Below are 22922 nucleotides of genomic sequence, written 5' to 3'. Positions count from 1 at the left end.
TGGGAGTAGCGTTGCAAAGCTATATGAAATGAACGAGCATCTGAGGACGTAGTAAGGAAGTCAGAAGGTCGATTTCAGTTTATTCGGAGCATTTCGGGGAAGTATCATCTGTAAAGGAGACAGCTTATAAATCACTGGTGCGACCCATTTTTGAGAACAGGTCGAGTGTTTGTAACTCGCAGCTGGTCGGATTAAAGTAGGACATCGAAGTAATTCAGAGGCGGGCTACTAAACTTTTTACCGGTAGGTTCGAACAACACGCAAGTGTATGGAGATTCTTGGAGCAATCAAATGGCAATCCCTGGAGGGAAGGCGACCTTCTTTTCGAGGAACATTATTGAGGAAGTTTAGGGAACCGACATCTGAAGCTGACTGCAGATCGATTCTACTGCCACCGACGTACATTTCGTGTGAGCACTGCGAAAATAATGTACAGGAAATTAGGTATCATACTGGGGCATATACACAGTAGTTTTTCCCTTGCTCTGTTTGCGAGTGGAACAGGAGAGATGACCTGTAGTGATACTAGGTACCGACCACCAGTCACCGTACGCTGGCTTACGGAATATGTATGTGGATGTAGATGTTCAGTCCGTCTCCGGTGGGACGAATGAAGCTAATTCGTGTTGCCCTTCTTTGTCTACGTTCCTTCCATATCGACTGGTAGTCCTACGTGGTACGGGTCATGTTCTAGGATGACTGTGTCGTAAATAATCTCCTTTTTAGAAACACGGCACTTTGCCATTACCCTACCAATGAACCGAGGGCTACCGTCTGCTTTACTTAAGATTGAGCCTATGTGATCACTCCGTTTCATGCATCTTCAAATGGTTACAATCAAGTATTTGTTTGATTGATTCCAAATGTGAGTCACAGATGCCGTACTCTTAGAGTGCTATGTCTATGCTCTGTGAGAAACGCACAGATTTCGAGTTATACACAGTCCACTAATGTGACCACTGCCTACGTTCGGCGTATCCGTACAATAGCCAATCAAAGGGCGGCGCGTGGCAGTACAAGCAGTGGAGGTTATATAAAGCGTGTCAAGGGGACGCGGAAAACAGTGCAGTCGTTGTAATGCGGAAACAGAGCGATTTATCTGACGTCCAAAAGGGCATGATCATTGACTTTCGGGACAAGGGTGAAAACATTTCAGAAACGGCTAAGTTTGTAAACTGTTTGCGTTAAAGTATATTGTGCATGGGAAAATGGTTCTGTACAAAATTGGCGCCGAGGCATCTGTGGTGCACCACGGGCCATAGATGACAGGGGTGAACGACCTCTATAGAGATGTGTACGGGCGAATAGACGTAAAGATGGTAAGCAACTTTTTATTTATCTAATTGTATGGCTAGGGCCCCCCATCGCGCAGACCGTTCGCCGGGTGCCGGCCTTTCAATTTGACGCCACTTCGGCGACCTGCAGTCGATGAGGATGATAGGATGATGACGACAGCACAACACCCAGTCCCTGAGAAAATTCCGTGACCCAGCCGGGAATCGAACCCGGGCCCAGAGGATTGACAATCCGTCACGCTGAACATTCAGCTACCGGGAGCGGACGGTAAGCAACTGACCGCCCGGATGAATCTAGGTGCTCCTCAACGAACGTTGCTGGATATGGGACTCTGCAGCAGCCGCCTGGTTCATGCACCAATGTTGACCGCTGTTCGTCAGTGACGAAGGCTGAAATCCGCACAGCAGTGCCGCAAGTGGACGTCCACTGAGAGGCGATAGGTAGGATTTTTAGATGAATCTCCTTTTATGCTCCATCGGACACATGGCCGTTCGCGTGTACGTCGTGAAACTTCTGGAAGCAAACATCCAGCAACAATCGTCTGAAGGCTCCAGGCTGGAGAAGGGAGCTTTAGGTCTGGGGAAAGTTTTTGTGGCACTCCCTGGGAGTTCTTGTCATTCTGCAAGGTACAATGGATCGATACAAGTATGCGTGTTTGAGAACCGTGTCCACCGCTACATGCAGTTTGTTTTTCCTCTGCACGTCGGCATCTACAAGCAGGACAACGCAACGTGTCACGTGCGTGATTCGAAGAGCACCACAATGAATTTGCCGTGCTCCCCTGGCCAGCATATTTACCGGATTTAACTTCGGTTGAAGATCTGTGGGACGCTCTCGACCAAGCACGCCACGGGTTCTCAACCGAGAAACACAGCGCAGCTGGCCAGGGCGCATCCCCGCCAGCAGCTTCCAGTGCCTCTTTGACACTCCTCTTGCAGGTGTCGCAGCGGTCAGCGCTGCAAAAGAAGGCTATTCAGGCTTTTGAGAGGTGGTCACATTAATGTCACTCTGACTGTGAAGTGCACATTACTTGAGTTTACACTCAATGTTTCTACTGTAGTTACGAATCTTATTACAAATGGCAGGCTGTTGTTTGTTCCTGTGGAATAGAAAAGTCTCTATATTTTCTACGTGCCCCCGTATCATCCATCACTCAGTGTGCTTTCGGTTTGGTCATAATTCTGGGCCGGCCGGGGTGGCCGAGCGGTTCTAGGCGCTACAGTCTGGAACCGCGTGACCGATATGGTCGCAGGTTCGAATCCTGCCTCAGGCATGGATGTGTGTGATGTCCTTAGGTCAGTTAGTTTTAAGTAGTTCTAAGTTCTAGGGGACCGATGACCTCAGAAGTTAAATCCCATAGTGTTCAGAGCCATTTGAACCATAATTCTGGTACTGAGCGCCGCGGGTTTCGAATCCGCGCCCGACGGCATGGGCCTCGATTACCAACAGAGAGGTCTCTGCAGCCGTCATGCTGTAAGCAGTGGCTGAGCACGCTCCTGGGCCGCGTATAATGTGAGGGTGCCACTGTACTCCACGTAGTTCCAGCGGCCAATAGCGACGTACCCTATTATGTATTTAAGCGCCTGCCTCTCACTCAGTGAGGCCTCTATGACCTCATTCCTTTCCCCCATCTGCTCCTATTCCTCGAACATATTCGCATACTCTACAACTCCCGCCGCCTTGATCCCCCTCACTCCCTGGTTGCTCCTCTCCCTTCCCCACCCCCTGCCACATCTTCACTGTTGTGTCCCCCCTACCCTCCATCTCTACACCCTTCATCTCCTTTCCCAAGGTGGCTTCCATCAACTCCTCCTCCTGGATGATCGCCTCTCTCCCTCCATTTATCCCTCCTATCAACTCTGATCCTCACTTCCTCTCCTTTCCTCTGTCCTTTTCCCGGGCTCCCTCTCCCCCCTTCCATCCTCTTTTTTCCCCGCCTCCCCTCTCTCTGCCCCCTTCTCTCCCCCGAGTCCTTTTGCATTTCCCTCCTCTTCCTCTTCACATTCCCTCTCCCGTCTGCCCTGCCCCTCTCCCCCCTTATGAGTCCTCTCCCTCCTTGGTCCCCCCCTTTCGTTTTTTCCTCTCCTCCCTCCTTGTTTTTCCCCCTCCTCCAGCTCCCCCCTCATCTGCCTTTGGGTCGTGCAGTGTTTTACAGTGAGTGTTCCGTGTTGTGTCTTTTGGGAAGTGTTGCGATCGGCCATCATACTGTCGCTGGGTGTGATTTTTTATCTCTTGCGAACAGAAACCAGACTGTCGCCATGTTTTTTAATTGTGTGTCTACTATGTTACTTGTCTGATTCCTGTGTATTTTATTAACATTGCCAACCCCTTTTGCTTTCTGTTTTAACTTTCCGCATTTTTCCGCCATTTTACACTATAAGTCACCGTTTTGTCGCCTGTTTTTCTTGTTTCTTTTCTTCTTCCGTTTTTACAAAAGTCTGTAGGCTGTAGAGCAGCGTACTAAGCTGCTGCCAGCCCGCCCCCTTCGGGGGGAATTGAAAATCAATAAAGAAAAGAAAAAAAAAAAACTTAGCGAGGCAGTCTGATATTCGCGCGAGTATCTCGATATCTCGATATCTCGCGTCCAGACATCGTGTTTACTTTGCTTATTTCCGTGTACTAGTGGACGTTTTTGATTTCGTGAGGTTTTCGCTTGTTACCCCTTTGCTTATCGCCTGTTGTTATTCTTGGTGTCTTGCTCGATCCTCTGCCATCGTGCGTGTCCATTCTTTCCCATTCGTCCATCTTGTTTGTTCGCAGACCGCTCCCGTTCGGTCCCGCCGCGCTTTCGTTCCGGTCGCGGTTACAACAATAATGTTGAATTTCTTCTTTCTCTAGTATGCGGAATTTGAGGATAGATTTATTTATCAAAAGCTACTGTCACGAACTTATTACGGTACGACTATGAGTATTACGCTGCCCCTGAATGTCTTTGTTCCAGTGTTTGCTACTTATTATTCAACATTTTCCTCACAGCGGTAGCCGCTCTATTAACAAGATTACAAGTAAGTGACAAATTGCCCTCTTTTTCCGCGTAGTAGGTATCGAACGTTTCACACATGGTTGGTACGGAACAATTAAATTGGAACCAGAGTAGCCAGTAACGTCAACCGATGTTCGTTTTTTGTTAAAGGATGGTGAAGCAACAAATTTCAATTAATCGTGTCATTATTTGATTCTGATGGACCTTGATCTTTAACTACAGAGGCTAGACAAAAATATGAACACTACAAATACAGCATATTAGCGTGCCTAATACTAGTACGATATAGGGAAACTGTTGGCACTCAAAACAGTTCCATTCGTCTCGCAATGGGTGGATACGTACCTGAATGGCTTTTCCAAGAGAATCTTATACCATTCTTCTTGCGAAATAGTGGTAAGCTTAGCTAACGACGGTGGAGGTGTATAGCGATCATGCATCTTGTATCCAAAGTAGACCGCGAAGTCTCGATAACGTTGAGATTCGGTGACGGTGGCGCCCACCTTGGAACACATCATGACCATAGGGAGACAAATATTGTACAATGGGATGGACCTGATCAGCCAAAATGTTCACACAAACCTTGTCAGTAATGCAACCGTGCAGATTAACCATGCAGCCCATGGAATACCACGATATGCCTCCTCAGATTACCACCGAACCTCCACCATGTTTCAGCCTTGGGTCGTAAACTCGGCCAGAAATTGGAAACAGTGAGAAACAAATGACATTATTCCGCTGTTCCATAGCCCGGGTTTTATGACTTGGGCAGCACGTTTTCCCGGTACGGACAACTGCATCACTCATGTGCGGTTTCGCAACTCCAGCTCGCCTTGCGAGCCCCAGCTTATGGAGCTCCCTTAGTGTTGTTTTGTTGCTGATACGGCTCGTCAGTGCGATATTTAGTTCTGCAGGGACTTTTGCAACTATCGTCCTCTCATTTTTTCGCCAAAATTCTCTTCAATGACCGTCTGTCGAGATTACTCAACACACACTTCCGTCCATTTTGTGACTTAGCGAAGACGTCTTTCCGCTTTCCCTTCATGCAGTATACATCTTCTATTTGGTGCATCTTGAAATCCCAAACACTTTGGCTACGCTGGTTACGGAAGCACTCACTGTACTGCCATCACGGTCGAATTCGCTTACCTGCGACACAATGCCGTCCCAAATACACAGAACACTGTTCTGGTCACGACTCACACTTGTTACGTCGTAATGTCGTTGCAAAGGTGCCGTTCGTGGTCAAATACAACGGAGCAACTTGTAGGCTTAGCTAGCAACTGCATTTATGTTCAAGCATGTGTATCTCGCTGTGCTTCTGTAGTTTTATACAACCTCTGTATTAATTCAGCAGTTAAGATATTGAATTTCGTTGCGCACAGCTGTGTAATGCATAATACCACGACCTGAGATTTGCTGCTGAATTATTTCTTGTGTAGATACGAGTGTGTATTCCGTTGCTCTTAGCTGTTGGATGCATATTGGTATGAGTTTAGTTTCTATTGATACACAACTTTCAATGTTGGTAACTGTTTCACTTAAAACTTTCGGGATGACAGGCCGAGGTCGACATGTAAAACTTTCCCATAACGTTTCATCTCCGGCTGCGGGAGACGTCCTAGGAGGTGAAGCGCCCGCTTAGGCATACAACAACAACAATGCAACAGCAACAACAACCGATCCACGTAGCCGCAACGCCACCAGGTGACATTTAATATCGCGGTGGACTGTGATTTTGGCTCATCTATGTACGCAGGGTGTCCCAGGAGTAGTCCAGTCAACATGGGCTCTAAAATGCAAACTTTAAGACCTATGGGAACTTTTTCAGTAGAAGAGATTGATTTCACAACACTGAATACGAAGAAGTGCTCATAACTCTTAAAATATGCATTTTAGAACACACTTCTTTGCTTGCAATGACCACTGCTGTCACATATCTGAATATTGACCATTCCTCCTCTTTATATAGGGTGAGCCGCGCGGGATTAGCCGAACGGTCTAGGGTGCTACAGTCGTGCATTTTGCGGCTGGTCCCGGCCGAGATTCAAGTCCTCCCTCGGGCATGGGTGTGTGTGTTTGTCCTTAGGATAATTTAGGTTAAGTAGTGTGTAAGCTTAGGGACTGATGACCTTAGCAGTTAAGTCCCATAAGATTTCACAGACATTTGAATTTACATAGGGCGAGGCGGCTAATTTATTCGTATCGAATTACTTTTCATACGTTAAAAATGTTTGTAATCTGTTTTCACCTACGCGAATGGTAACCAGAGTCTCATGAAACAACAGCGACGCATTCTCGTAACTTCATTAATAACACTACTCAACAGCCATTTTGCATCTGCGATGTGATACGTCAACAACTATGGATTTTGGTGTGTAGAATGCGAATACACCTTTCAAAATGTTCTAGCACGTACCACTTTTGAGTTTTTACAGATTTTTTTTATTTTTCGTATTCAGTATTTCGCTTTTTGCTGTTCTTCTGTTTTGATGTTTAATTGTTTGTTTTTGATTTGCAGAGGAGAGCTGGAAGATCTACAAATCGGCAGCAAATGGTTGGTGTGGTAATCCAGTAGAGTGGAAGGGATCCTCAGTGAGTGTTTCTGTGAAAGATAGTGCAAACTTTTTGTGTTTAAAACTTACACTAAGAAAAATAGCAACTAGTAGATCTCGTTTCTATCTAAACCACCCCAACAACTTTTTTTATGTGTGTAGGAAATTCACTCCAAAAGCCCAAAGAAAACCAGTCACTGATTTGATTAAAGACATATAAAATGTATTTCGATTGTCCTGTTGGTGATCAAGATAAAAATTTTGCACCTCATATTACCTGCATAACCTGTACTGCAACTTCACCGAGTGGTAGAAAGGAAAACGCCGAGCCATGCCATTCGCTGTTCCCATGGTGTGGTGTGATCCTAAAGACCATTATTCAGACTGTTACCTCTGTCTTACAAATATTTCGGGACATTCAAGCAAAACTAGACATAAAATAAAGTATCCAAATGTACCTTCAGTGCATCTGCCTGTGCCCCATGATGAGGGGATGCCTTTTCCTGTCTGTAACTTGAAAGCCACGGAACCAGGCACCGTGTCAAGTGAATCAGAAAGTATTGAACATATAGAAGAGTACTGCCCTCAATATCATGACACTTCGCCTCAGATCTTTATTCAAAAGAAATTGAACGATTTGGTTCGCGATCTGAAACTTCCGAAATAGCAAGCTGAACTCTTGGGGTCGAGACTGCAACAACGGAACCTTTTAGCTCCAGGGACAAAAATTTCCTGTTTCAGATCAAGAGGTGCTTCCTTCGCTCAGCATCTCAATATGCAGTATCCAGTGTGTGTATGTAGAGATGTCAATGGTATGATGATGCAGCTAGGTGTGCAACATAATCCACACTATTTATTGACTCCAGTAAAACCAGCTTGAAAGCAGTACTGCTGCATAATGGCAATGCATTTCCATCGATACGTTTGGCTTAAGCAGGAGACATGAAAGGAACTTATGAAACCATGGCTTTGCTGCTAGAGGCAATCAAATATAAGAATCATGAATGGCAGCTTTGCTGCGATTTCAAAGTTGTTGCATTCCTTACAGGTTTACAGGCTGGATTCACGAAGTATTGCTGCTTTTTGTACCTTTGGGACACCCATGTCACGAAGAACCACTATACAGGCAAGGTATGGCCTATAAGGAAGTCATATGTCCCTGGAAACGTAAATGTGAAGAATACCCCATTGGCTGAGCCCGATAAAATCATTTTGCCTCCCCTTCAAATCAAGTTAGGCCTTATCAAGAACTTTGTAAAAGCTGTCAATAAAGAAGGTGAGGCCTTCAATCACTTAAAAGAAACGTTTCCCAAATTAAGTGAGGTAAAGCTGAAAGAGGGTATATTTGTTGGACCACCAATAAGAAAATTGCTGAAAGATCCAACCTTTGATACCAAACTCAGAGATACCCAGTTGGCTGCTTGGTCCTCTTTTAAAGCAATTGTGAAGGGTTTTTTGGGCAACAGAAAAGACAAAAACTATGTTACCATTGTGAATGATCTGTTGAACAATTATAAGAACATGGGGTGTAGAATGCCGCTTAAAGTTCACTTTTTACATTCTCACTTTGATGTCTTCCCGGAAAATTTGGGAGCCGTAAGCGATGAGCATGGTGAACGCTTTCACCAAGACATTCTTACCATGGAACAGAGTTACCAAGACCACTGGAACCCTTCGATGATGAGTGACTACTGCTGGGGTCTTGGTAGGGAGATTGATGAAATGGCAAATAAAAGAAGAGCTCCGTGGTCGCTTTGTTCCAAAACCAAGGACGATTAAAGATGAAAATATCTTCTGAACTAATTTGGTCCTTTTATTGGTATCATGCCCATATATACATACAAAATAGTATTGATTTCAAACGTTCTGAATGTGTATTTTTGTTTGACTTAATTGTGTCAATTTTCGCTATTACCATTTTTATTCTGTTATTCTGTTGTGTATCTAGAAAATGTGACGTTATAGAAAAAAATGATTTTACCAGTGTATTAAGCACACCAAAATTGGGTAAATCCACCCACTTTCAAATTAAATGCAGAAAAAAAATTTAAATTTGTTCACTAGTGTAACCGGAGAAAGAGGCACCAACTTCTTTTTTTAAAAAAGAATTGAACTATGTTATTTTTCGCCACCACAATAGCAGACCTCGATAAGAAAAATTCGTCTTTATAACTCCTCGTACACCTAACAAAAAACCAAGGAGTGGAAATCAATTTAACACAGGGATTTTTGTGGTGTAGTTGCGGCCGTATAAAGGCCACCCACACGGAGCTGATGATTGGACCTTCTCCTGCATTCCTTCTGTCTGATGATAGTGTTGTAATCGCCAGACTAGAAGTTCTGTTCTTCTTCCCATCCTAGCTGAGTATTTCCCACTTCTCGTTATACATTTTCTTTCTAAATTCTGTAACCTACCTGTCAGGTTGAGGAATCCAACATTGTAAGCTCCTACCCATAGGCTTTTTGCTTTTCCCGAACACAACATGCTCCTGAGTATTGCCCGTACAGAAATCCGAATGTGACACTATTTCACTTCTCTAGTTTATTAGCGTAGAGGATACCATCATTAAAAGATTCGGTAGAGCTACGTTTCGACGGGACAGGTTAGGGTGTAGATTCCTCTTGCTTTCAGCTGTTCACATTAAGAACATAGGAAGGCCATCTCAGTGACCATTGAGTCTGTTGCCATTGCAACTATTAAAAAGAGTGTTACCCTATTCGGAACCAGGGATAACCCTCCGGTGTGTTTGCACGTAGGCTATGGCGATCTGCTGGGTGATCAAAAAGTCAGTATAAATTTGAAAGCTGAACAAATCACGGAATAATGTAGATAGAGAGGTAAAATTGACACACAAGCTTGGAATGACATGGGGTTTTATTAAAACCAAAAAAAACAAACGTTCAAAAAATGTCAGACAGATGGCGCTTCATCTGATCAGAGTAGCAATAATTAGCATAACAAAGTAAGACAAAGCAAAGATGATGTTCTTTACAGGAAATGCTCAATATGTCTACCATCATTCCTCAACGATAGCTGTAGTCGAGGAATAATGTTGTGAACAGCACTGTAAAGCATGTCCGGAGTTATGATGAGGCATTGGCGTCGGATGTTGTGTTTCAGCATCCCTAGAGATGTCGGTCGATCACGATACACTTGCGACTTCAGGTAACTCCAAAGCCAATACTCGCACGGACTGAGGTCTGGGGACCTGGGAGGCCAAGCATGACGAAAGTGGCGGCTGAGCACACGATCGTCACCAAACGACGCGCGCAAGAGATCTTTCACGCGTCTAGCAATACTTTTTTTTTGTTCTAATAAAACCCCATGTCATTTCAAGCATGTGTGTCAATTTTTACTTCTCTATCCACATTATTCCGTGGTTTATTAAGTTTTCAAATTTATACTGACTTTTTGATCACCCAGTATATCATTGAGGTCGCAAGCTGTCTCAGTGACAGATTGTTTCTCCTAAGAGTCGTCATGGGCAATTTCTCTAGTGTTTGGGCAGACATATGCATTTCATTTTTGCATTGTATAGCTTGTGTCATTTGTTTCCAGTTAAAAATAAAATGAACCTTGCTGTGGAACTTTTCGTGTCCATTCTATAGAGTGGTCCCTAATTAGTCTAGTGCGATATTCGTGATATCGATATTTGATAACAGCGACAGTAAAGTGCCGAAACTAACGAGCAGGCTGCTTCTAGAAGGAGAGCACCGGCCGCCCTGGCTCGCGATGACAGCTAACCGCAGCGCAGCAACGCTACTCAATCGCTGCTTGAGTACTGGTTATTTTCCGTGTTTTACTGTACCCGTTAATACATGTCGATAACACGAATTCGCAGTAATTTTGGACCGTTATAATCAATGGCACGTAAAATTCAGATATAAAAATTATTTTGTTTGTAAAGTGTAAGAAATCTTTTCCTCAGTATTGAGCGTTTATTTTGGGCTTAATCCAGGTACATAGTGTGTAAAGGCTCCATGTGAGCCGCTGCATGGCTTGTTACAAGAGTCACATGCTCAAAACATACCTGGGTGCCCTTCCGATACTCAGGGAATTTTAATCCGGAATTATATTATCACTCTTAATGTAGTCTGCAGATGTGAATGCGGGTCGTCTGCTGACGTATGCGTGGGCTGTCGGCTGAGGGGTCTCTGAATGTGGAGATGCAGTTTAGCCAACCATTGTATCAAGTAGAGAGCAACTGGATTGGACCACAGAGACATAAGTTCGCCGCGCGTTAGCAAGCCCCGGTAGGTTGGCAAATAACCGCTGTGCGGACTCTCTGAGTCCTTCCAGTCACCGTTTGTGGACCCCGGACGGGGGGAAACGGTTAGGAATTCCCTGATGAGACTCTGGTGAGTATAGACGCTCTGCGTGATGGGTCCTATAGTCATCTTAGTTAGGAGACATAGTCAGGTTGCATAAAATTGCTATTTTTTGTATCACTGATGACAGGCCAGCATTCTATACAACCGTACCATAAGTAAAGTGAGTGATGAAGGAGTTATTTTCGTTGTTGTTGTTGTTGTGGTCTTCAGTCCTGAGACTGGTTTGATGCAGCTCTCCATGCTACTCTATCCTGTGCAAGCTTCTTCATCTCCCAGTACCTACTGCAGCCTACATCCTTCTGAATCTGCTTAGTGTACTCATCTCTTGGTCTCCCTCTACAATTTTTACCCTCCACGCTACCCTCTAATACTAAATTGGTGATCCCTTGATGCCTCAGAACATGTTCTACCAACCGATCCCTTCTTCTAGTCAAGTTGTACCACAAACTCCTCTTCTCCCCAACCCTATTCAATATCTCCTCATTAGTTATGTGATCTACCCATCAAATCTTCAGCATTCTTCTGTAGCACCACATTTCGAAAGCTTCTATTCTCTTCTTGTCCAAACTATTTATCGTCCATGTTTCACTTCCATACATGGCTACACTCCATACAAATTCTTTCAGAAACGACTTCCTGACATTTAAATCTATACTCTATGTTAACAAATTTCTCTTCTTCAGAAACGTTTTCCTTGCCATTGACAGTGTACATTTTATATCCTTTCTACTTCGACCATCATCAGTTATTTTGCTCCCCAGTTAGCAAAACTGCTTTACTACTTTAAGAGTCTCATTTCGTAACCTAATCCCCTCAGCATCACCCGACTTAATTCGACCACATTCCATTATCCTCGTTTTGCTTTTGTTGGTGTTCATCCTATATCCTCCCTTCAAGACACTGTCCATTCCGTTCAACTGCTCTTCCAAGTCCTTTGCTATCTCTGGCAGAATCACAATGTCATCGGCGAACCTTAAAGTTTTTATTTGTTCTCCGTGGATTTTAATACCTACTCCGAATTTTTCTTTTCTTTCCTTTGCTGCTTGCTCAATATACAGATTGAATAACATCGGGGAGAGGTTACAACCCTGTCTCACTCCCTTCCCAACCACTGCTTCCCTTTCATGTCCCTCGACTCTTATAACTGCCATCTGGTTTCTACAGAAATTGTAAATAGGCTTTCGCTCCCTGTATTTTACCCCTGTCACCTTCAGAATTTGAAAGAGAGTATTCCAGTGAAGTTATTTTCATGATTTTATTAAATAAAATGTTTTAGTTATATAAAATTCTTTGTCTCACAGCAACGTCTTATTTCCGTAACCATTCCAGTTAAGTTATTCGAACTTTCAACTTAAAGTCAACCAGTAATCGTAAATTTTGTACCGATATTTCCTCAGGCAAACGGTCGTTGGCGTGTTCCACAAAAGATACAGGTGCCGTTTCCAAGTTGAGTATGCCTGCCAAGGCTTTGCGGAAAGCAAGTATTGTGCAAGTGCAAAAAAGAAATTTCATATATCTAGCGAAATGTCAGAGAAAATGCGTCTGGTTGTTCTCGGGAGGGACATCTGGGATGTAAACCATTCAGTTCAGCTGGGTAGGCATGGAAAAGGTATACATACACAGTAGACCTCGGCGAAGTGGAAGAAATTTTGCCTCATTAAGGAAAGGAGATTCACTTTTTTTTTTTTTTCATTTAAACACTCCAGAGTAGCCCACCACCTGGATTATTAAGGTGGGCCGTGTGCTACTTAAAACAAGTGACAAGGCAGGCAGTGTTAGGTCTCTTAGCCGTAATGGCTGCTTGGAAGTTATGTTAGCTTGACAAGCCCCCATTCCGTTACCGTCCCTGCCACGTGGAGGCGGACCTTTTCTAATGTTTCTGCCCTGCCTGTTGCTCTGTGTGTTGGTACACTCTTTAATACACTGAGTGACGTTTATAGGCAAAATAATTAATAAAAACTAAATAATTAATTAAGTATAAAATAAAACATAATAGATATAAAAATATATACACAAAGGAAAACAAAGAATAAGAATTCTAAACTATATGGTATCTACAGAGAACCGAGTTTTCCCTGATGCAATTTTAGAGTACAAAGCTAAACATGTGCCCCAAAAATTAAACTGAGCTAGATTTCTCTATGTGAGATTATAAGTGATATTAGAATTTCACATGAAACATAATAGCAGAATGAATATTAAAATATCTTGCATAGACAATCTTAGATACAGGAAGTTTTCAGGTAGCTATGTTTAAACATAATACGATTCCTCTATTCAAAACTTAAAAATTAAATTTAAGTATGAGATAACATACCAATCATCAATTGTTAGAGATAAGTAGTTATCAAAGTTAATATAATTAATAAAAAGAATATAATTGTAGTTAGAATAAAAGGAAATAAGTGTCTGATTATCTCACATGCAATGTGGAGGCTATGTATGTGCCTGTAGATTGAACATAACTAGATTCCTCTATATGGCATTGTAAATAAGGTTTCAAATTACATGTGAATAATAAAACAATATGAATATTAACTATTATATTGGAAAGGAAAGGAGAGTGAAAGGTTATGAAAAACTGTAACGCGACGGCCGCACTCACCGCGTTGTTGATGTCCTCTATGACGCCGGGCGACACGATGCCCGCCTGCGTCCAGTCCTCCTCCCACTCCTCTTCCACCTCCCCCCCGCCTCCGTCGCGCCGCTCCGGCGACACCTCGGACTTCTGCTGCGACTCTCCTTCCAGGCCATCGCCGGACACCTCGTGGTGTTCGTCAGTGGGTGACGCGGGCCTGGAGGGGCGTCCCTGCTGCCTGGCTACGGGTACCGGAATGTGACTCCTCCGGGGAGGCGCCTGTCGCCCGTCCTGAGAGGCCGCGGCCGTTTCTGCAGCCGGCAGAGCGGCCCGCGCCACCTCGTCGCCGGCCAAGCTGTCGGTGTCCAGCGTGGCCGAGGCGGCCTTCCCGGAGTCTGTGTCCGTCTCTTCCACCTTGTCCGCGTTCTCCTCGCCTCCGGCAGCCCCCGCCACCGCGGTCGCCCTGGACGCTTCGCTGGCCTCGTCGTCACCCGTGCCGTAGTCCTCATCCCTCGTGTCGGGCGCGTCCTTGGCCGGCAGCTGCGCCGCCGCCGCCACCTCCGCCATCAGCCTGTCTCCGCTCTCCGACACCGTCGAGCCCGGGGCGTTGTCCGGCTCTGCGGGCTGCCTGCCTTGTGCGGCGCCGCCCTCGTCGGCGGAGAAGTCCTCCGTGTCCTCGTCGTCGGCATCGGCGTCGTCGTCTTCCTCGTCTTCGTCGCCGCCGGCAGCGGCCTGCGGGACGTCGTCGGGCCGCCAGTCGGGTTCCGGGCTGCGCGCCTTGACGCTCTCCCCGCCGAACGTCACCCGCCGCCGCCTGCTCCGCGCCGCCACCTGCCGGGTACACAAGCTAGTCACGTCCTGACAGCGTCTCGAGAGCGAGTGCAGAAGCAGGTGTGCAAGGCTGACTATAGTCGCGATGTGAGACCTTAACTTTTCTCTTCGAGCCGGCCGGTGTGGCCGTGCGCTTCTAGGCGCTACAGTCTGGAATCGCGTGACCGCTACGGTCGCAGGTTCGGATCCTGCCTCGGGCATGGATGTGTGTGATATCCTTAGGTTAGTTAGGTTTAAGTAGTTCTAAGTTCTAGGGGACTGATCACCACAGCAGTTAAGTCCCATAGTGCTCAGAGCCATTAGAACCATTTTCTCTCCGACTTGAATGTTCAAATAACTTACGGGTTTGCTGCCGGGTAACGTCGTCGACAACCGCTGATATTTCGACAGGAGTACACCCTGCCATTCTCAAGGCACAACTGCTAGGAGGAAGCAATGTACAAGGGAATTTAATACCTCTGTTCACAGAGGAGAAACAAGGAAAATATCGCACACAGAACGAGTAACCGCAGAGTCAACATGGAACGCCGGAAATGCATATCCTCCTATTTCCATCTATTGTATTTTTCATGAAACATTCCTCACACACAAAGAAAGAATATGTTATGTGGACACGTGTCCGGAAACGCTTACTTTCCATGTTAGAGCTCATTTTATTACTTCTCTTCAAATCACATTAATCATGGAATGGAAACACACAGCAACAGAACGTACCAGCGTGACTTCAAACACTTTGTTACAGGAAATGTTCAAAATGTCCTCCTTTAGCGAGGATACATGCATCCACGCATGGAATCCCTGATCAGCTGATGCAGCCCTGGAGAATGGCGTATTGTATCACAGCCGTCCACAATACGAGCACGAAGAGTCTCTACATTTGGTACCGGGGTTGCGTAGACAAGAGCTTTCAAATGCCCCCATAGCTGAAAGTTAAGAGGGTTGAGGTCAGGAGAGCGTGGAGGCCTTGGAATTGGTCCACCTCTACCAATCCATCGGTCACCGAATCTGTTGTTGGGAAGCGTACGAACACTTCGACTGAAATGTGCAGGAGCTCCATCGTGCATGAACCACATATTGTGTCGTACTTGTAAAGGCACATGTTCTAGCAGCACAGGTAGAGTATCCCGTATGAAATCATGATAACGTGCTCCACTGATCGTAGGTGGAAGAACATGGGGCCCAATCAAGACATCACCAACAATGCCTGCCCAAACGTTCCCAGAAAATCTGTGTTGATGACGTGATTACACAATTGCGTGCGGATTCTCGTCAGCCTACACGTGTTGATCACGTTGGAATGAAGCCTCATTCGTAAAGAGAACATCTGCACTGAAATGAGGATTGACACATTGTTGAATGAACCATTCGCAGAAGTGTACCCGTGGAGGCCAATCAGCTGCTGATAGTGCCTGCACACGCTGTACATGGTACGGAAACAACTGGTTCTCCCGTAGCACTCTCCATATAGTGACGTGGTCAACGTTACCTTGTACAGCAGCAACTTCTCTGACGCTGACATTAGGGTTATCGTCAATTGCACGAAGAATTGCCTCGTCCATTGCAGATGTCCTCGTCGTTCTAGGTCTTCCACAATCGCGAGTCATAGGCTGGAGTGTTCCGTGGTGCCTAAGACGCCGATCAATTGCTTCGAATGTCTTCCTGTCCAGACACCTTCGTTCTGGAAATCTGTCTCGATACAGACGTACCGCGCCACGGCTATTGCCCCGTGCTAATCCATACATCAAATGGGCATCTGCCAACTCCGCATTTGTAAACATTGCACTGACTGCAAAACCACGTTCGTGATGAACACTAACCTGTTGATGCTACGTACTGATGTGTTTGATGCTAGTTCTGTAGAGCAATGAATCGCATGTTAACACAAGCACTGAAGTCAACTTTTTTTTTTTTTTTGGTCATCAGTCTACTGACTGGTTTGATGCGGCCCGCCACGAATTCCTTTCCTGTGCTAACCTCTTCATATCAGAGTAGCACTTGCAACCTAAGTCCTAATTTATTAGCTTGACGTATTCCAATCTCTGTCTTCCTCTACAGTTTTTGCCCTCTACAGCTCCCTTTAGTACCATGGAAGTCATTCCCTCATGTCTTAGCAGATGTACTATCATCCTGTCCCTTCTTCTTATCAGTGTTTTCCACATATTCCTTTCCTCTCCGATTCTGCGTAGAACCTCCTCATTCCTTACCTTATCAGTCCACCTAATTTTCAACATTCGTCTATAGCACCACATCTCAAATGCTTTGATTCTCTTCCGTTCCGGTTTTCCCACAGTCCATGTTTCACTACCATACAATGCTGTACTCCAGGCGTACATCCTCAGAAATTTCTTCCTAAAATTAAGGCCAGAAATGCCTTTTTTGCCGTAGCGAGTCTGCTTTTGATGTCTTCCTTGCTCCGTCCGTCATTGGTTATTTTACTGCCTAGGTAGCAGAATTCCTTAACTTCATTGACTTCGTGACCATCAATCCTGATGTTAAGTTTCTCGCTGTTCTCATTTCTACTACTTCTCATTACCTTCGTCTTTCTCCGATTTACTCTCAAACCATACTGTGTACTCATTAGACTGTTCATTCCGTTCAGCAGATCATTTAATTCTTCTTCACTTTCACTCAGGATAGCAATGTCATCAGCGAATCGTATCATTGATATCCTTTCATCTTGTATTTTAACTCCACTCCTGAACCTTTCTTTTAATTCCATCATTGCTTCCTCGATGTACAGATTCAAGAGTAGGGGCGAAAGGCTACAGCCTTGTCTTACACCTTTTTTAATAAGAGTACTTCGTTCTTGGTCGTCCACTCTTATTATTCCCTCTTGGTTGTTGTACATATTGTATATGGCCCGTCTCTCCCTATAGCTTACCCCTACTTTTTTCAGAATCTCGAACAGCTTGCACCATTTTACATTGTCGAACGCTTTTTCCAGGTCGACAAATCCTATGAAAGTGTCTTGATTTTTCTTTAGCCTTGCTTCCATTATTAGTCGTAATGTCAGAATTGCATCTCTCGTCCGTTTACTTTTCCTAAAGCCAAACTGATCGTCACCTAGCGCATTCTCAATTTTCTTTTCCATTCTTCTGTATATTATTCTTGTAAGCAACTTCGATGCATGAGCTGTTAAGCTGATTGTGCGATAATTCTCGCACTTGTCAGCTCTTGCCGTCTTCGGAATTGTGTGGATGATGCTTTTGCGAAAGTCAGATGGTATATCGCCAGGCTCATATATTCTACACACCAACGTGAATAGTCGTTTTGTTGCCACTTCCCCCAATGATTTTAGAAATTCTGATGGAATGTTATCTATCCCTTCTGCCTTATTTGACCGTAAGTCCTCCAAAGCTCTTTTAAATTCCGAGTCTAATACTGGATGCCCTATCTCTTCTAAATCGACTCCTGTTTCTTCTTCTATCACATCAGACGAATCTTCGCCCTCATAGAGGCTTTCAATGTATTCTTTCCACCTTTCTGCTCTCTCCTCTGCATTTAACATTGGAATTCCCGTTGCACTCTTAATGTTACCACCGTTGCTTTTAATGTCACCAAAGGTTGTTTTGACTTTCCTGTATGCTGAGTCTGTCCTTCCGACAAACATATCTTTTTCGATGTCTTCACATTTTTCCTGCAGCCATTTCGTCTTAGCTTCCCTGCACTTCCTATTTATTTCATTCCTCAGCGACTTGTATTTCTGTATTCCTGATTTTCCTGGAACATGTTTGCACTTCCTCCTTTCATCAATCAACTGAAGTATTTCTTCTGTTACCCGTGGTTTCTTCGCAGCTACCTTCTTTTTACCTATGTTTTCCTTCCCAACTTCTGTGATGGCCCTTTTTAGAGATGCCCATTCCTCTTCAACTGTACTGCCTACTGCGCTATTCCTTATTGCTGTATCTATAGCGTTAGAGAACTTGAAACGTATCTCGTCATTCCTTAGTACTTCCGTATCCCACTTCTTTGCGTATTGATTCTTCCTGACTAATGTCTTGAACTTCAGCCTACTCTTCATCACTACTATATTGTGATCCTTCAATTGGCCCAACTGGCGGTGAATCGAGGAAGTACAGTACATACTGACGAAACAATTATTTGTATTTTTACACTGAGTCTGGCGTAGGGAAAACAATGCTATCGAACTATTACATCGACAGGTCGTGTGAACTCTGGCGCATGGAGTGCGGGCAGAGGAGAGTCTGGCTGGAGTAGGGCAGTGGAGCAGATGTGTTGTATGACGCTCCCGCTAGTTGCCGCGCTTTCGGGGTTTGGCAGCTTGTAATTGCGCTCGACTTTCTATGATTGGTTCTGACACGGTGTCGCGGACGGGAAGCATTAGCTGGCGCACATCGAGAGCCCGTTTCGCCTGGTGACCGTGTCGAGAAGAAGGCGCGCCAACATCCAGCTTCCTCAACAGCCACGGCCGACAATGAGTGACTGTCGCCACCTCCCCGATCGACGACTGCAAACCTTCAATCAACCAACAAGGAAGACTGGAAGCACGTAAAGTTTTAGAACTGTATGGCAGACCTCAGCTTTTCAAACTGTTGCATCACAAAAATACAGCAACTAAGCATGAACCTTTGTTGCTCATTGTCCCAATTGCATTACCCAGCAGGGTCCCTTCCTTTTCTGGAATGAACCCGAGTGTCGTTGAAATTCATACGCCAGCATTAAAGCAATATCATTCCATTTCACTGCTTTAATTTCAAAGTTCAGTTAAAGTATTCACAGCTGGCTACAATATTTAGGTTACACAAGCAGAAATTAAAAGTGCGAGTTTTGTTAGCATATTTTAGCTTACCTGTGACTGCAGCTCAGCTTGGTACGTACTAAATTTTACTATTGTTAATTGTTCAGAATCATTTAATTCAAGTTCAAAGTTAAATCTCTTATTTCTAAATTGCGTAGATTCAAGTAGCTTTTGAAATAATTGTTGAGGTAGCCCAAAACTAGCCTTATTTTACTGAATTTCGTAGTGCTTTTGAAATAATTGTTGAGGTAGCCCAAAACTAGCCTTATTTTACTGAATTTCGTAGTGCTTCAGAAACAAAGTTCATTATTAATTTCAGTCACTAAATTAACTTTCAATTTTCCAGTTTTATTAATTCTTTTGCTAAATTAAGTCAGCGTGTAGCGAAATTTATTACTTCTGACAAACATTCAGTTGTCACACAACACGTGTCAACCTTCAGTTGCCACGCTTTTAGTGCTAATTATATTTGCATTAATCTTTCATTTTCAGTCATTATAGCAGTTGTCCATAGGACTGGCGACCGTAATTTTCCCCAAATCTCAAATATTTAATTAACGCCAATTAATTGTTAACGTAACGACCGCACATTTACTTTCTTTATTACTTTTACCCTTTTCTCAAAATTAATTTCCATCAATTTCATTTGCATTTTTCCTTTCATTTAGATGTAACTCTTTCCTCCCTCTTTACCGACAAATTAACTTCGGTGACGATTGCTTTTCCCAAATTTCCATTAGGTGCATGCGGTTTAATTTTTCACTGTCATTAAGGTCGATAAGTGAGGGGGAGGTTACAAACGCAACACCAAAGATAACAAACATCAGAAATATCGATAATGACTATGAATCAACAGGTGAGGTAGCACTAATTCTGTCCCTCTGTTTTTTGATGAGAGACAGAGCCGGATTACAAGCAGCAGTTAAACAAAATCCATCATCTATGTTTATAAGGTTGCTTGATAGTTTGATTTCAACACCTTCCTTAATAACACTATCCCAATAGCTGGAGGTGGAAACCAGAATCTCCGTGTTGTTGTATTCCATAGGATGACCAGTGTCAAGGCAATGTTCTGCGATAGCGGATTTTCTCTGCTGTTGTAAGCGTGTGTGACGCTTATGTTCAATACACCGGTGTTCCACAGTCCTGACTGTCTGACCAATATATGACATGCCACAACTGCAAGGAATACGATAGACATCAGCCTTAAGCAAACCAAGATCATCTTTTACGGACGCCAGCAGGGCCTTAATCTTAGAGGGTGGTCAAAAAACACATTTCACATCATATATTCGAAAAATACGGCCAATCCTGTTGGAAATGCTTCCTGCGTAACGCAAAAAGGACGTAGACTTAGGTGCCACTTCGTTGCTATCGTCACTCACCCGTTGCACAGAAGGCTGATAGCGCTACACACGTTTGATCTGCCTCTTACTATAACCATTCTGACGACAGGTGACTTCGAGATGTGATAGCTCAGCTGCCAAACTTTCAGGGACTGAGATAACGTGGGTCCTGTGAATCAAGGTACGAAGTACTCCTTCACGCTGAGCTGGATGGTGACAACTTTCAGCTCGCAGATACAAGTCAAAGTGAGTAGGCTTTCTATAAACAGAATGTCCCAACGTATCATCATTCTTCCTTCTGACCAACACATCAAGGAAGGGAAGGCATCCATTCTTTTCCACCTCCATAGTGAACTGAATATTCGGGTGGCCTGAATTCAGGTGTTCCAAAAACCGGTTTAAATTCTCACTACCATGAGGCCAAACGACAAACGTATCGTCTACATATCTGAAAAAACACGTAGGTTTCAAGGTCGCTAACTCCAATGCACGTTCCTCAAAGTCATCCATAAACAAATTGGCCACAATAGGTGACAACGGACTTCCCATTGCAACTCCATCAGTCTGTTCGTAGTGCTGACCATTGAATAAAAAGTAAGTGGAAGTCAGCATATGTCGAAACAAATTTGTTAACTCGACACCAAACTTAACCTCAATTAGCTGCAATGAATCAGAGAGAGGAACGCGAGTGAAAAGAGAAACCACATCAAAACTGACTAAAATATCAGAGTCATTCATTGGAATCCGGCTCTGTCTCTCAGAAAAAAAACAGAGGGACAGAATTAGTGCTACCTCACCTGCTGATTAATAGCCACTATCGATATTTCTCCCCGCCATGAACCATGAGCCTTGCCGTTGGTGGGGAGGCTTGCGTGCCTCAACGATACAGATACCCGTACCGTAGGTGCAACCACAATGGAGGGGTATCTGTTGAGAGGCCAGACAAACGTGTGGTCCCTAAAGAGGGGCAGCAGCCCTTTCAGTAGTTGCAGGGGCAACAGTCTGGATAATTGACTGACCTGGCCTTGTAACACTAACCAAAACGGCCTTGCTGTGCTGGTACTGCGAACGGCTGAAAGCAAGGGAAACTACAGCCGTAATTTTTCCCGAGGGCATGCAGCTTTACTGTATCATTAAATGATAATGGCGTCCTCTTGGGTAAAATATTCCGAAGGTAAAAAAGTCCCCCATTCCGATCTCCGGGCGGGGACTACTCAAGAGGACGTCGTTATCAGGAGAAAGAAAACTAGCGTTCTACGGATCGGAGCGTGGAATGTCAGATCTCTTAATCGGGCATGTAGGTTAAAGTTAGATATAGTGGGAATTAGTGAAGTTCGGTGGCAGGAGGAACAAGACTTCTGGTCAGGTGACTACAGGGCTATAAACACAAAATCAAATAGGGGTAATGCAGGAGTAGATTTAATAATGAGTAAAAAAATAGGAGTGCGAGTAAGCTACTACACACAGCATAGTGAATGCATTATTGTGGCCAAGATAGACAGGAAGCCCACGCCTACTACAGTAGTACAAGTTTATATGCCAACTAGCTCTGCAGATGATGAAGAAATTGATGAAATGTATGATGAGATAAAAGAAATTAGTCAGGTAGTGAAGGGAGACGAAAATTTCATAGTCATGGGTGACTGGAATTCGACAGTGGGAAAAGGAAGAGAAGGAAACGTAGTAGATGAAATGGATTGGAGCTAAGAAATGCAAGAGGAAGCCGCCTGGTAGAATTTTCCACAGAGCATAACTTAATCATAGCTAACACTTGGTTCAAGAATCACGAAAGAAGGTTGTATACATGGAAGAACCCTGGAGATAATAGAAGGTTTCAGATAGATTATATTATGGTAAGACAGAGATTTAGGAACCAGATTTTAAACTATAAGACATTTCCAGGGGCAGATGTGGACTCTGACCACAATCTGTTGGTTATGGACTGTAGATTAAAACTGAAGAAACTGCAAAAATGTAGTAATTTAAGGAGATGGGACCTAGATAAACTGAAAGAACCAGAGGTTGTACAGAGTTTCAGGGAGAGCATGAGGGGACAATTGACCGGAATGGGGGAAAGAAATACAGGAGAAGAAGAGTGGGTAGCTTTGAGGAATGAAATAGTGAAGGCATCAGAGGATCAAGTAGGTAAAAAGACGCGGGGTGGTAGAAATCCTTGGGTAACAGAACTGATACTGAATTTAATTGATGAAAGGAGAAAATACAAAAATGCAGTCAGTGAAGC

The 22922-nt window shown here is 44.2% G+C and overlaps 1 protein-coding gene across 1 annotated transcript in view; it reads right to left on the bottom strand.

Moving 5' to 3' along the window:
* The window catches only part of LOC124803165 (translation initiation factor IF-2-like), a 109132-nt gene extending 94821 nt beyond the window's left edge, over window positions 1–14311 (bottom strand). Inside the window, exon 1 of the mRNA XM_047264347.1 lies at window positions 13772–14311. Coding sequence (XP_047120303.1) covers window positions 13772–14311 — 540 coding nt within the window. The remainder of the gene's footprint in view (window positions 1–13771) is intronic.
* Window positions 14312–22922: the final 8611 nt, after the last annotated feature.

The sequence above is a fragment of the Schistocerca piceifrons genome, chromosome 6 (assembly GCF_021461385.2).
Source record: "Schistocerca piceifrons isolate TAMUIC-IGC-003096 chromosome 6, iqSchPice1.1, whole genome shotgun sequence".
Lineage (NCBI taxonomy): Eukaryota > Metazoa > Arthropoda > Insecta > Orthoptera > Acrididae > Schistocerca > Schistocerca piceifrons.
This window is presented reverse-complemented; position numbering and strand designations above follow the sequence as displayed.